The following is a 16,187-nucleotide window of genomic DNA, read 5'->3' on the forward strand; positions in this document are numbered from 1 at the left end:
TTATCCTCTTATGTGTTGTAAACTCTTTCTTAAAGTTTGTGGTATGTATAGGAATATTTTGCCTTAATTAAAAGATTAATTATTGCTTGCTCTGTTTATTGCATTTCGCCTGAATTTAATAGGCATTGTAGTTTAATCATTAATCAAATTACAACAAAGTACGTTAGAAATTTTTTATCTAATTAAAACCGGTAACTCCTAGGTACTAAGCCTCTCGTGGCATTCAGTATCAAACTATTAGATGTGCATTGACTTGTTTGCAAGGTCAACAAACTGATTCTGCACCAACTTATATCATTAAAAAAATGTGTTACTTTTCTAATGTGTTGGATCATTTTTGGTTCCAATCAAGTTGATTCAGGTCAGGATTGGATTGGTCGAGTCAAACCAAGTTTTTGGTAAATTTCATGTTTTTATTTTGTACCAAATCATGTTTTTCTTAGTGACATCAATTGATGTCATTTAGGGGTTGTTTACGTGCCAAGAAATTAAGGAATAAGTTGAAAGAGATATAAGCTTGTCACTTTATTTTTCAAACTAAAATGAATTGTTTTGGTGTAATATAATTTGAAGGAAAAAATATAGTAGTTACAAATATTCACGTCAGTACTTATGTGACTTTATTAAGAAAATCACTCATTGACGTAGTGATTTGAAAAATGAATTAGAATTGGACGTATAATACCTTTTCAAAAAGTTTGGTTTGACCTTATTCAACATTAAGGATTCTGAAATAATTTTTAAAAGTGTTTTTAAAAATGATCCTGAAAAAAATTAGAGTTGTAGAATAATGGGTTTTGAAATACTACCTATGTTATTTTATTAGACACGATATTTTGTTATTTTATTCCAGTCACCAAAAAGTTAAATGTTGCTTTTGAAAAAAAAATCAAAGGTACTATATTTTAAGACTTAATTGTCTTTTATACTTTGATTTGAACAAAGTAGGAGATGCATGTATCATAACCAGATACTAAGATAGGGAGACACATTATTTATGTGTCTATAGTAAAACATAAAAAAAGAACCTATATAATTAAAAAAAAAATGTGTTAATTTTCTAATGTGTGGGATCAATATTGGTTCCAATTTAGCTGATTCAGGTCAGGATTGAATTGGTCGAGTCAAACCAAGTTTTTGGTAAATCTCATGTTTTTATTTTTGTACCGAATCAAGTTTTTTTTAGTGACATCACTAATGTCGATTAGGGATTGTTTACGCGCCAAGAGATTAGGGAATAAGTTGAAAGAGATATAAGCTTGTCACTTTATTTTTCTAACTGAAATGAACTGTTTTAATTTGGTGTAATTTGAATGGGAAAGTATAATAGTTACAAATATTCACCTCAGTATTTATGTGACTTTATTAATAAAATCACTAACTGACATAACAATTTAAAAAATGAAATTACTACTCAAACTAACTTTATTTAATTGATTTTGTTCCAATATAAAATTCAAATAATTGAATACTTTTAGCATTATTGTACAAAATCATAATGACGCTTCTTTTTCATTTTTTTTGCACTTTTATTTAATAAAAGTATATTATTAATGGACTAATTATTTAGTTTGAATTTTTTCCCTATATATTGTCAAAGGAAGTTTTAATTCCCTCTATGCGACAAAGTTGGAATTAGTTCCCTACATAACTTAACGACGTTAATGTACATATAAGACAACACATCATAATATTTTCGATTGGCATTGCAAACTGCTACCTAAAGTAGCGGTTAACTTTCATATATATATATATGAACTGCTACGTCCAGTGGTTTCCTTTTCCCTTAACCGCTACTCAAATTTACGGTTCATTATGGTTAACTCTACTTTGAGTAGCGATTTTGCTTTATTACAATAAAATAACCAACTTTATGGCATGTTACCCTTTTTTTTATAATTAACATTAATTCATTGATTCAAAGTCATACGACATCTACAAAAGAAGTAGAAACTAAACAAATACATATCAAAATAAAATAAATATAATTATAATATGACAAAATCACGATCGTTGAGTAGATCTAACACTTCTGAAAACCCTCGTCTTTTACATCGCTGTCTGATGCAGCCTTCTGCAAGGGGGTCTGTCGATCTTTTGTAGTTTTGAAGTAGAACTGCTTTTAATTCAAGTGATGGTAAATGAAGTCTTGAAATTTGTTGCAACTGCGCACAATTTTCGATCAACAAATCAACATCTTGAATTACACAAAAATCCAAAAACAAAGTCTCCAAACTCTCACATGGAGAGTGATAAAATCCAATATATGGGCAGGTATAACCCAATATGGGGGCATTTGGTTCATACAGGGGTATGGGTTTGGAATCAAGAATGAAATCATGGTGGTATAAGTTTGGAACTTGATACCTAATACCATGTGTTTGGTTTTATTTGAGAATGAAATATTTCTTCTATTTAATACCTAGAGGTATTGGTATGAGCCAAACCCACCTTCCCCCTTAGAGCATGCCCATTGGTTGATCCCAAACTTGGATCATGAGGAGAGAGAGATTAAATGGGAATAAAGAAATAGGAGAGAGAACAAAAAAAGAGGAGAGAAGGCAATGAACTGATCGTTGCAACGATCTTGCCAAAGAGTAGATCATTGCCACATGGCCGAAGGGGAGAGGAAGAAAAAAATGGAGCGGGCCCCACTGCTTCTGCATGGCAGACATCCAACGCCCCTCATCTCTCTAATCTAACGGTTAGGATTATTTGTAATTGTTAACGTTGCAAATTTTTGCAACGGACATATTGTCAGTTTTAATTTTTTTTTTTAAAAAAAAAACACCAACAACTATATTTTTTTTTTGTCTATAAATAGAGACCAATATTGAACTATTTTTACACATCTTATTTTTGAGCTTATTTTGTTATTGGAAGTCATATTTGTTTCCTTTCTTTATTTATCTACCCCCACAAAAATAAATTATCTCCTAATTAAAATTAGTTATGGATTCCAAAACCGGTAGAAAAAAAAACCTTCCAAAAAAAATCTATATGTATGTGTTATTTCTATTGTTTAATGCAATATTTCATTATTATTATATTTTTCTGATTAAGTTAATTACCGTATCTAATGTATAATATTAACAAAATTAATTTTTACTAATAGTTTTTAATCACAAACATAAAAATTATTTACATTCAATAATCATTAATTGATTCTTAAATAATCCATAATCCCTCTGTTTCAAAATATAAGTCATTTACGCTTTACGAAAATTTGCTTTGACCACAAATATCTCTCAAATACGATAAGTAAAAATTACAAAAATTATACCGTTGGATTCGTCTTGAAAAATACTATAATAATATTATTTTTTAAAATTTTATATCAACATAAATTGAGAGTAATTAACGGTCAAAATTCGACCTCGAATATCGTGCGTGCCTTATATTGTGAAACGGAGGGAGTAATAAATAAAAAAGATGGGATGGAAAGGAGATTGAGGAGAGAGAATATATGGTGGGGTATAGTAAAAAGTAGGAAAGAGAAGATGAAGATCTAAAATTATAGATCATCCATTGGGGGTGAAGAGATCATTAAAATCAATTGTGGATCATAAATGAGGTGGAAGAGTGAGAAATTAATAAAGTAATTAATGATCCCAAATTTGGGATCATCCATTGGCCATGCTCTTAGGTTTATAAACCCCATACCTTATGTGTTTAAGGTATGGGTTTTAAATCTATCAATTTATTAAACAAACATTAGGTATGGGTTTTGCTCATTCTAAACCTATACCTCATACCAAAATCATATGAACCAAACACTTCCTATATGGGTAGAAAAACTTTTCATTAGAGAGAGACTGAAATTTATTAGAAACATAAATATAAAAAACTAGTAACAAAAGGAGAAAAAGGGATTTACCACCGGCCACCGTCCAAAAGGGTGGTGGTAGCCCCTAGATTTAAAATTAGGGTTTTGTGAGAGCAGCCCCGGTCCTGATCTTTTTGGGGCCCTAGGTAAAATAGTAGATTGGGGCCCTTTTAAAAAAATGTAATTATGATAGATTCAACTAAGAACATATGATAGTAGTTTTGACAAAATTTTCACACCCACAAAGAGAAAAAACAATAACTCATTCTCCCAATTTAAAAAATTAATAAAAGGGTACTAATCATTTACATAAAAGAATACAAAATCAGAATAAGAAGAAGAAATTTGCAGGCATCAATTTCAATTGTCAGCATTATTAAAGTATGCATCTCTATTATGCAACTTAATTTTCTTTGAATTCTCATGGCCTTTCATCTAATTCTTCCCACACTTACCCACTTACTGAAGGAATTTCCGAAAAAAGATATTACTTCAAACCCTCAAAAATTCAAGACAAATTATAAGCAAAACAATCGAAGAAATAATATGTGGAGCAAACTACTACAACTTGATAAATTGCCATTGCCCATATACAGCAAGAACAACAAAATTGATGCAACTTGAAATATAAATGAAGCGAATATTTAAAAACAGCAAAATATTTCACATAAAAATATACTTAATCAGATCAAATGAAAAAACAACAGATCAAAGATGATAGTTCGAAATTCAAAGAATATCATTAACTCATAGATGAGTTCAATATATGAGTAAAACATGAAGATGATTGGATGAAAGGCATTCATTTTGCAGCATTAGAAAAGATAGAGAGGGAGGAGAGAGAGGAACTTCGAAGTAGACACAAAACTCAAGCCGCAGTGAGGAGAGGAGAGAGAAAGAGGAGGAAATGTAGGATTTTGGGAATTATAAGAAAATTAAATTTGGACTTTGGAAAGAGAGTGAGAGAGAATAACTGAAGAAGATGAGAAGTCTTTTGGTGTGGTGAAGACTGAAGCTTACTCTTTCTTCTGTTCCACGCGTGTAATTGCCACTGTTAGGAATTTTTTTTTCTACAATTGGGCCCCTTTTAGGCTTGGGCCCTGGGTCGTCGCCCCTTTAAACGCCCCTCAGGACCGGGCCTGTGTGAGAGAGGAGAGAGAAGAGAGAAAAAAGAAGAAGAGAGGAGGCAGTTGAAATCATGGCGTGTTGTCCTAATGCTTTATTCTTTTGGACTTATTTTCAGTTCAGTTCAGTTTTTTTTAATTACTATTGTTGTTGTTGTTGTTGTTGTTATTATTATTATTATTATTATTATTATTATTATTATTATTATTATTATTATTATTATTATTATTAGTAGTTCAGTTCAGTTAAGTATAGCCCAATTTAGACCAAAACAAGAGGCCTAAATGGACTATATATGGAAAATTAACTAATTTTTAGGCTCGAGCCACACACTAGTAATTATATCTTTCATTTATTAATATTTTACTTTGAAATAATAACATCAAGTATCACTTGGTTTAGTGGTTAACACATTAGTATATATGCTTGTCATCTCGGGATTGAATCCTACATAAAGACGCCACATGACATCGTTCCTTACTTAGAAACGCCTTTTAATATATTAGTGTAGATTCTAACTTTAGTACATAGAGCGAATTAGAAACTTCCTTTGACAATATCTGGGGAAACGATTCTAATTAATTCCAATGCCAAACTTTTTTAAGGGAAATTGCAACATAATTGCCATTTGTTAAATTACTTTGCTAATCAAGGTTAAGCAACTATATTGGCCTCTCAAGCTTTCCAAAGTTTATTTCATATTTACATCCCTTCCCCATCGTCACTCACAATTTCACAAATCGAAACACAAAACATTTTCTCTCTCCTCAAAATTTCTTCCCTCTCCTGTTGGTTTCAATCTATGGCTTCCCAAATTTTGCGTCGAATTGTTGGAAGCCACACCACCACGCCTACGCTCCTTCGCCAACTCTCCACCACCACCCCAATCACCGCCACTCTCTTCCCCGGTGATGGTATTGGCCCTGAGATCGCCGAATCCGTCAAACAGGTCTATTTTCGCTTAATCAACTTTCATCGATTCAATTTTATAAGAATTTTTTCAATTATTATATCGAATTTTCTGTTCTTCGTTCACAATTTTGATTGCGCGAATTGTTTATTTTTAATATTATTTTTTGGTCGAAGAAGTTGATTTCGCTCTTACAATCAGTTGATATGAATTCAGGCGAATAGTTTGGTGGAAATTCGGCTTATATATATGTTTTTTTTGTTAGAAATTTCGCAATCGCAGTTAGGGTGGATTTCAAATTATTATTTTTTTAATTTTTATTCTTATACGCAGAATTCTCTGATTTGTGAAAGTGCATTTCTGATCAATTGATGGCTTTGTATTGGTTAAAGCGTATAGGATGGAGTTTTTTAGAATGTTTAAGCTGTTAATTTTCTCTTTATAGGATTTAATCTTGTTGTTGGTGATGGATAGTTGAATAACATTGACGTTTAAGCTGTTAATCTTCTTGTTATTCCGTCGGTTTCTTTTTGTAAGGCGCACACTCTAACTGAGGTAGTACTTTGACTGATTGTTACTCTTGATACATTTTAACAAATCTATCTCTATTATATAAGGCAACATATTGGGGACACCAAAAAATAGAAAAAGGAAAAAAAGGAAAAAAGAATAGAGGATAACTAACTACTTCATTTGAATGAAAAAAGGGGGGGAAAGTAAGACATTTAAACTGAATATCAGTTTTTTGAAAAAATAAAATCTAAAGACGGTTATTCTACCCAATTAATTTTATTTTCTACTTCATTTGTTATCACACATTATGGCACGCATTGCGTGCAGGTAAGACTAGTACTAATATATTAAAAGGCGTTCCTAAGAACGTATATGTGCCACGTGTCACCCTCCCTCATCCAATAACATTATATCCACGTCTTTTTCATATAGTAAAAAAAAAGAAGAAGAATTGTTTACGTAAAGATTCGAACCCATAACCTCAAGTATGAAAGTAAGAAATCCAACCATTACTCCACCATACCATTATTGATTTTGTAATCAAAATTAATGATGACATATGAATGGAAAACGTTTGAAATACATATAATGAATAAGATGACTTTTTTAAATGAGTATGAGAATACTTATTTAACTACTAATAAATTGTAGCAAAGAGAAAATCCGAGGCATCGCCCGGGCCTAAATACTAGTTTTAGTATGAAAAGGAGTATTCTGAAAGTATCTTAAACAATAAATTCAATAGTATGTTCTTTATAATTTGTACCATATTAGTGGTCAGAGCAAATTTTTAGGGAACATTGGTGTCGTACATTTAGAAATGGAGGGAGCACATTGATTATGTACGAACCTGTTGTATGAGTATTTAATGTGTTAGGTATATGTATCTTTGACGGTTCCTTGATTTGTAGTCCATCTCTTTCAGTTGAAACTTACTTGTATGATGTAGGGAGTATTTTTTATTGGTGTCCTCTGCAAACTTTATTAGTTTACCATGCCATGATGCGTATCATGTTAATTAAATATTCTTTACGTGATAATTTGGTATGTGTGGTTTATTGTGGAGCTGTTTCTTGCTGAATGTGGGAACAAGTAAGGAGGTGACTGAAAGAATCTTGTATTTGTTAATGCAGATCTTTAAAAAAGCTCAAATACCAATTGAGTGGGAGGAACACTATGTTGGGACGGAAGTAGATCCTAGAACTCAAAGCTTTATCACATGGGAAAGTATGGAATCAGTACGCCGAAATAAGGTGGGTCTAAAAGGTCCAATGGCTACACCAATTGGGAAGGGTCATCGTTCACTTAACCTTACCCTCAGGAAGGAACTTAATTTGTATGCGAATGTGCGACCCTGCTTCAGTCTTCCTGGCTACAAAACCAGGTATGATGATGTAGATCTCGTCACCATCCGTGAGAATACTGAAGGGGAATACAGTGGACTTGAACACCAAGTAAGTCAACCTCATCAGATTTAGACATGTTTCTCGCTCTTGATTTTTCACTAAGACGAAGAAAAGTGGATAAGAACCAGTAGGAACAGATTTATATATTGTAGTCATGAAATTGGAAATAATTGATTTTCATTGCTTTAATACATAAATATCTATAAAAGGATTGCAAGACAGATATTACGAAATACAGGGAGTAATACTCAGTAATGTCTTATGTCTCTGATGATAATTTTTGGTTCTAATGATATTTACTAGGTGGTTAGGGGTGTGGTTGAAAGCATCAAAATCATTACTCGTCAGGCAAGTTTGAGAGTTGCCGAGCATGCTTTTCAGTATGCAACAGCTCATGGAAGAGACAGGGTGTCTGCAATACACAAAGCAAACATCATGCAGAAAACTGATGGTCTTTTTCTGAAGGTTATTGATAAGTTGCATTAATTCTTCTCAGTTTTTCTTGTTTTGTGGTGTTCTTTTATTTATTTGTTTTCTTGCTGATTTCAGTGCTGCAGGGAAGTTGCAGAGAAGTACCCTGAGATTAAATATGAAGAAGTTGTCATTGATAATGCTTGTATGATGGTAAAGCTATATTCTAATCCAGAGAACTGTTTCTTCGTCATTGTAGAAAGAAATAGAGAATTTTAAGAAAGTTATTGGATTCATGGATTTGCTCTTATGTTAAATGCATTAAATTTTTACAGAAAGAAATGAGGGGAAAATTGTGTTGTAAGGGAATTACTCCCTCTGTATTTTTTTAATCTTTCCTACTTTTGTTGTATGTGTTTGCCAATGCACTTCTTTGACCTTAAATATCTTTTACTACATATTAGTAAAAATAGTAACAATTGAATATTAATAAAGTACTCATTGAGACGAATCAAAAAAGACCCCACATGACTATATTTTTTCTTATATATTGAGAAGAATTTAGAAGATTATCTTTAATTGTAAATAATGTCAAGATTCAAAGTGAGAAAGATAAAAAAATACAGCGGGAGTATTATATGGAAAATTGTTAAAGACGAGATAATTATAGTGTGAAGTGTGAACAGTGTTATGGAAATTTTTGGAGGTCTTTAATTTGATGGAAAACTGAAGCTTTCGTGTCCTTGAACTCCAGAACTCTATCATGATGTGTGTTAGTTAAGTATGAGGTGTCTCGAACTAGTCATTCGTGCTGCTTTTGTTGTATGATGTGTGTTAGTTAAGTATGAGGTGTCTCGAACTAGTCATTCGTGCTGCTTTTGTTGTAGAGGTTATGTCCTCCTTTTATGTACATCCCTCTCTTTCAGTTTTTTTTTTCTTTTTCTGAGTCTAAAGTTGGAGAAAAGTTAATGTGGATATAATATATGGAGCAACTATTTTACTAATTACATCTCTCTTTGAACAGCTTGTGAAGAATCCTGCGCTATTTGATGTGTTGGTCATGCCTAACCTCTATGGTGATATCATCAGTGACCTTTGTGCTGGTTTAATTGGTGGCTTGGGTTTAACACCAAGGTGAGGATGTTTGTCTTCGCCTTTATTTTGTATTTGTACTTGTCGATAGATCTATATATGGATAGGCAGTATATAAACTAAGTCAAAAAAGTATATATCTGATGCAGCTGCAACATTGGTGAGGGAGGTATTTGTCTGGCTGAAGCTGTGCATGGTTCAGCTCCTGATATTGCCGGAAAGGTTAGGCTTGTACACTAATGTCGCCTACTATATTTTGATAATGCCGTTCGTCGTCTTTTTCCTTCTTTTGCCTTTCCTTTTGTGGGGGTGGTGGCAGGGTATGGACATGGAAAGGATTAGACAAGCATAATCACGTCAGTTGATGATGTGTCATTGTCATTGAACAATAGGATGATGAGCATAGTAGTTTCTGCAAACCTCTCCAGCTGTGGGATTTATGCATTATTTTGTCCTTTATACTTTCGGTACCAATTTCACTGTGGAGAGAGAGGGGAAGTACGTTAATTTGGTTAGGGGAGAGAGAAAGGAAGAAGAGAGAGGGGTAACTAAGGGTTAGTGGGTTAATTAGGCTAATTAAGGACTAATGACTAATGGAGCTGACAACTGTGAGTAATTAATGGCATTCTATGTATTCTAAAGAAATTGAGGGGTGTATAACGAGTTTTGAAAAGTTTGAGGGTGTATGATGAATAAAAATAATTTGTCAAGGGTATATGGTGGAAAAATCCGTTATTAACGAAATACGTTACAAGTATTGTTAATGATATTGGCATGTTTGACTCTCTCTCATTCTCCATTTGTTTATTACTTGTAACATATGAAAATGGCGCTTGAACAAAGGAGAACGAGAGAGAGTGAAACATGGCCCATGTTATCAACAATAAAGTTTGGCTTTCCTTGTATTTTAATTTACCGTAAAGAGAAATGTTACAAAGTATTGTGAAACATCTGAAAAAGGAACATGTTAAGTTTCAAAAAATGGAGGTAGTAACGCTTTAGGGGATTTCGTATAGATAAAATTAGGATTTTTGTTGATGACTGACTACTTGACGAGTGAAGTCCTATACTGCACTAAATTAAAACTAAAACCCTCCTGATTATTCCACTATTGTGAATAGTGTGTGTGAGAGAGAGAGAGCGAGAAGGGGGGGGGGGGAGAGTGAATATATGTATCCAAATATTGGCCAACCATGCATAAGCTAAAGAATATCATGTTCATGGCTTCATACATACCAGCTACCACCAAAAGATTTATTGACCGTCAAAAGAATATTTGTTATTTTGTATTGTAATATCGACCGTCAAAAGATCCAAACATGTGAATATAGGTTTTAATTGTTTCTTATGAGATACAAAAAGATCATCAGAACCATGCTTGATGATTTTGCAGTAAGGCTCGCCTGCGAAATCAGAACATTCTTTCTCGCTTTCTGTCTTCACCTTCGGTTTTTTTCTCAAACGTAACTGAGACAAGCTAAATGCATAGAATTAGATGTTGATTAAAGGAAATATCAATTACCATTCTGATGTGATTTTCGTGGCTATTTCGAACTCTTTTTGTGGTTTTGTGATTTATGGAGGAAATAACTATGAAACTAAAGGATATTACTCTTCAGTCGCGGTTAAGAGTATGGACAAACAAGTCTCGGTTGTTTGTTTAGGTTTACTACTCGGAAACCTAGTGTTAGCTTGCCCTCAACTTATGCAAATATGCACGTTCTTTAACTCAAACAAATCTGATTTTATTAATGAGTATAAAAGCCTATATAGGCGTGTAAAACAAAGCGAAACCTTGTCCTACTAAGGTTAGGAAACTAAGAACAAGATAACAACGAAATATGCACACTCTTAATCCAAGTAGAACAAGCTCAACTTGGCGCCTATCAACTAGACTCCTATTACTATTATAACTCTACTCCAATTAGAATCCTGATCCAACTAGGATTTGGATTCCTAACTCAACTAGAATTTCAAACAAACTAAAACATTAAGACTCCTAACAGAACTAGGAGTTAATCCTACGAGATTAGGATTTCAAGAGTCCTATTCCTTCTAGAATTAGGAAAACAAACAAAGTTTAACAGAACTAGGAATTTGTAGAAATGAGTCATTCCTCACATGGATCACACTCCATACTTTTGGTTGTTTCGACTATATGGCTGCCATGGTGGGTACTTTTATTAACTGATGGTTAAGCGAGTTGGCCGCAGAGAGTTGGGACAAGCCACCGGAGGAATAAGCAGAACAAAGGCACAAGATTTGATGATTGAGTAAAAGAAGGGAGGAAGGAGGGTGGGGTAATTTCTCTGGATTCGCATAGCTGTTGCCTGTTGGTTCTATGCAATTGCTTGAGAATATTTACTAGTAACATAACTGCACCTTAGAAGGTGTGTGCTATTTTTTATGGAATTTACATTTTACACTCAAAAAGAAGACATGGCTGCTTTGTTTATCTTTTAATATTATGGAGACCAATTTTTTTAATATTTCTACCTATCCAAGGACGAAACAGAAGCTTTTTTTATAGAACCTGAGGAAATTTTTGTCTAACATGTTTGCTACATTATATATTTTTTTCTTTGAATTTGCATTTCCCTTTCCTGTCTCTGTTGCTGTTCTTGATGGTGGCTATGTGATGACAGTGGCCTTCAATTATCATTTTACCTCAAGCTTTCAAATACCTTACTTCACTTCATTTCAAAGAAAAAACTTCTAAACCAAAAGATAAATAGGAGTCCAATCCTTCCTTCTGGAGCTCCTTGCCAAAAAATGCCCTTAGACTCTTACTTCCATGTGTACTTAATAGTCTAGGTAAGATGGGGATGAGAAAGAAGTGGAAGAGCTACGAGCAGAGGGAGGGGGAATAAGTGTAATGCTATGTGTTTTTGGCCCATTGCAGAAGGTGGCTAATTGTCTTCCTTCATCGATAGAAAATTGTTTGACAAAGAATCATTGATACAAACCAATCCTGCCGACCTCTGATCTTCTGGCACATAGTTATAGCAAAAGGAAACTGAAGATTCAACAGAAAGTGAAAGTCTTATTTGGTTGAGTTTGTGTAGTTTTGTAAGATTACCGCTAAATTCACCTTAGTATCTTAATACGTATCAGATAGAAAGATCATTTGTAATGATCTGCTTAAAATTTGGGGATGCAAACATGATGTAATAACCTGAAATCTGAGAAGAAATAAAAGAAAGGCGACGATATGCCTGATCAGAGAAATCTAATTCAATCATCCAAGCGTTTGAGAGGCTTGAACTCTCCCAAATTAGAAACAAAACTACAATCACTCACAATTTCTTTTTCTCCCTCCACTCTCCTCATTTTACAGAAATCCTGATTATTTCCCCCTCCCCCCTCTAACAGGCTTACTGCTTCTCCTTAAGCTACACCTCACAGAACTATAATGATATTCTTAAAACTACCTTCCTGTTTGGCAATAATTAGCACATGGACGTGGCCAGGAGCTTTAGTTGATCAAGAACATAGTTCAAAAATGCGATTTTGGTCACAATCGCGATAACGGTCATGTTGATGCGGGATCGGGAATGATATAGTGGTTGTACCCCTAAATATCAGCTTAAACCATGAGATGTCCCTAGAACCCGCCTGAAACACAGCTTTTTTTACACCTTTACGATGCTGGTAATATCGGTTCGATAGATTTGAAAACCTTTACGACACGGGCGGTACAAAACGATGCGGCGTTGTTTTTACACCATGATCAAGAGTCTTTTTTATGAACATGTTATCTTTTTCCCCACATTGGGGATTTCCTTGTCATTTCTTCTTTCTCAGCTATTTGGATATTTTTTAAGTTTTGGGCCAGAAGATGTGTGGAGTGGTTATTGAGGAGAAATAGCAGTTTTAGTTGGAAAAGGGGGAGGGTTTGTAAAGAAGAGTGATAGCTCGGGGAGGGAGGGGGGTGAGGGAGAGCAGGCAATTGTTCTATTTGGGGTTACAGGTGATATGTTCGGCAACTTTGTCATCTTTATGAAATTGTGAGACCCTAATCAAGATCTATACGCAATGGTTTTCATTAAAGTAGAGGGCATAGTTGGGGAGAAGAAATTGTTCTGGACTTGTTTTGGTTTGTGTTTACTGCTAATTAGCTTATTATTAATTTGAATTAGGAAAAACTACAATAATCGTCCCATATGTTGCTGGTCCTCTTGAAATTGTCCCTAACTTTGTCATCTTTATGAAATTATGACACCTTAATCAAGATCTATACGCAATGGTTTTCATTAAAGTAGAGGGCATAGTTGGGGCAAATAAATTGTTCTGGACTTGGTTTGGTTTGTGGTTACTGCTAATTAGCTTATTATTAATTTGAATTAGGAAAAACTACAGTAACCGTCCTATATGTTGCTGTTCCTCTTGAAATTGTCCCTAACTCTTGATTGAGTATAATGGGTCCAATATGTGGGTGTCTTCTTTAGACAGACATTAATCTAACTTATCAAACCAGCTAAAGTTGTGTGTATATATATATATGTATGTGTGTGCGCGTGCGCATCTGCGTCTGCGTGTGTTTGTGTGTCTGTATCCCTTACCTATTCTGAGAAGCCCACAGGCTGGCTACCAAGGGAAGGGAAAGAAATCATGGGTGGTGGTTATGGCGTGGGATGCCCAAAAGGGTAGAGTCACATAATGTAAGCTCTTCATAAATATTATTTTACCTGTTTGGTCACATGGGACCATTTCATGTTAAACTAAAGTTCAGACATTTAAAAGCAGGCCAACAATAGTTGGGCCTCCTGTCATTAATTAATTCTCCCTTTCTACATATTTACTTGCTACATTTGCTTTATACACAATTGCTCTCCTGTAAAATGTTTGGTGTAAGTGCTTTCGATGCTACTAGTTGAGTAATCTGAAGCACTGTTTGTTTGACGTAATTGGAGCTGTCAAAGCCCAAAAACAAATGCTCACTTCAGCAGAATTGTTATGGACTTCTTCATTCCGAAATGTGTGTGCAGCCATATGGTGTCTTATATTTTTCTCCTTTTTTTCCCCAAAGTAGTTCAGCCCAGAGCTCTAATATACTAATAATTTGATGTTGACTGGATTTGTTGGTAATGCTAGATGCTCCTCCGAGGTGCTATAGTGGTTTTAATTATGTAGCACAGAAACTGTTAAGAGTTTCGGAAACTAAAACATAAATGATTCAACTTTGAGAAGCCACAGGTTCCAGCCATATTTGGGTTAATGATGCCCAAAATGGCTGGAATTTTGGAAACGTTTTGGAAATGGATAAACCTCATGTCCCATAAGTTTTGCATGTCAGATGTTTTCATTGGTGTGGTTTCAGAAATAAGGCTAATCGAAACATGTCTTTGCCAAAAACTTAACTCTTCATGTCTTTCTGTTAGTGCATGTCATTCTATTAGTGTATGTTATAAAAAAAATATCAATGATTATGGTCCAAATTGAAGTGTTGAAGTATCCGTACCCATGTTGGAGTTTCAAGAATATGACGCGGTTACTCAAGGTAAAATGAGGAGTTAGAGTAATATAAAACATCTTGCAGTACAACTGGGTGAGCATTGTCTTATGAAACATGGACGTACTATCTTAATATTTATGGTGTGAACTTATGTTATTTGCATGCATCAGATCACGTGACAACCGCATTCGATTTGTCATTGTCTGGTCCAACAAACTCAATTTACAATGGAGTATACAAGTAGTGGATTTTTTCCCCTTCCCATAGAAGTTTTATATGCGTTTGGTCTTTATACAAAAATGCTTCAGCTTCACCACCTCCTTTTATGGATGATAGCTAATTTGTTAGTTGAGTTCTTAATTAGCATGCCTACCTCTGACAACCTAACCTTGCTTGTATTGAATTTACAGAACATGGCAAATCCAACTGCTTTGCTTCTAAGTGCTGTGAGCATGCTACGACACTTGGAACTGAATGACAAAGCTGATCAAGTTCAGAATGCTGTTCTCGACACAATTGCAGAGGGGAAGTATCGAACCATTGACCTTGGCGGCAATGCTTCCACTACAGACTTTACAAAAGCAATTTGTGATCATCTTTGAATGGACTTGCATTTGCTTAAGTGTATTTATTATGAAGTTCCCATGTCCTAATTGGAACTGATCTCCATGATATGTCGACAAAGACTTTGCGGCTCGTTCTTCTTCTCCGAGGAGTGATCAACACAACCTCAGTTTATTGATAGATTCTTTTTAGCACTTCCCAAGTATATCGGATTGCTCAACGTTTTTATGAGAATTACTGTACCAAACTTCCGGGGTTCAGCTAACTTGATCTAATACAAATAAATAGAATTTTGATGTTTGGGCCCCTTTGGCCTTTAACACCTCTACATTATGTTAATAATTTTTGTTCCTGGTAATTTATTCCAGAGTATTTGAGGTGCAACAGAAAATCAGGTGCCTATTGAAGTTTGAGAGACTATAAAATTGTACCGCTGATTGATTGTCTCCCTAGGCCCCTACTGTCGTTTTTCTATTGAATGATCTAAATTTGTAGTTTACCGGTTTGTATGTGATGATCCCAAGTTTCTAATAAAAATCGAGCTATTCCAAATCATCAATTTTTAATTATTCTATTGGACTGAGTTCTTACAGTTTTTTTCCTTTTCAATTGATACCACATTGAACTAATAATGACTTTCCTCCTCTCTTTTTTTCAATTTAATTGCTACTTTTGGGCTTGACACATTAACTAAGGAATGAGGAAAAGTGATAAGAATGTGGTGAAATTCCCTTGTTAGAGAAAGCGCAAAGTAAAAGTTTTCTAAACGAGAGTTGTAACAATTATTGTGAAATATCCAAAAGAGGGGATTGTAGCATTAAAAAAGGGAAATATTATTAGTTTACGGTTTTTAAGACGTCTCTTTAATCGTTAATAACTTCAACT

General features: G+C 34.2%; 1 protein-coding gene across 1 annotated transcript; it reads left to right on the forward strand.

The window, feature by feature from the left end:
* Positions 1-5,634: 5,634 nt before the first annotated feature.
* LOC104898674 (isocitrate dehydrogenase [NAD] catalytic subunit 5, mitochondrial) lies at positions 5,635-15,876 on the forward strand. The gene is made up of 7 exons (XM_010685778.4): positions 5,635-5,900; positions 7,508-7,828; positions 8,084-8,245; positions 8,330-8,404; positions 9,216-9,325; positions 9,433-9,505; positions 15,149-15,876. Exons 1-7 carry the CDS (start codon positions 5,754-5,756, stop codon positions 15,338-15,340), a joined length of 1,080 nt encoding a protein of 359 aa, XP_010684080.1. The 5' UTR covers positions 5,635-5,753; the 3' UTR covers positions 15,341-15,876.
* Positions 15,877-16,187: the final 311 nt, after the last annotated feature.

This window comes from Beta vulgaris, chromosome 7 (assembly GCF_026745355.1).
Source record: "Beta vulgaris subsp. vulgaris cultivar EL10 chromosome 7, EL10.2, whole genome shotgun sequence".
Taxonomy (NCBI): Eukaryota; Viridiplantae; Streptophyta; class Magnoliopsida; order Caryophyllales; family Amaranthaceae; genus Beta; species Beta vulgaris.

What these genes read in the sequence shown, in the direction of transcription:
- LOC104898674 (XM_010685778.4), top strand. Translation starts at nt 5,754, where the DNA reads ATGGCTTCCCAAATTTTGCGTCGAATTGTTGGAAGCCACACCACCACG. An exon ending in CTGATGGTCTTTTTCTGAAG is followed by an intron (nt 8,246 to 8,329) that starts GTTATTGATAAG and finishes TGCTGATTTCAG; the next exon opens with TGCTGCAGGGAAGTTGCAGA. An exon ending in TTGATAATGCTTGTATGATG is followed by an intron (nt 8,405 to 9,215) that starts GTAAAGCTATAT and finishes CTCTTTGAACAG; the next exon opens with CTTGTGAAGAATCCTGCGCT.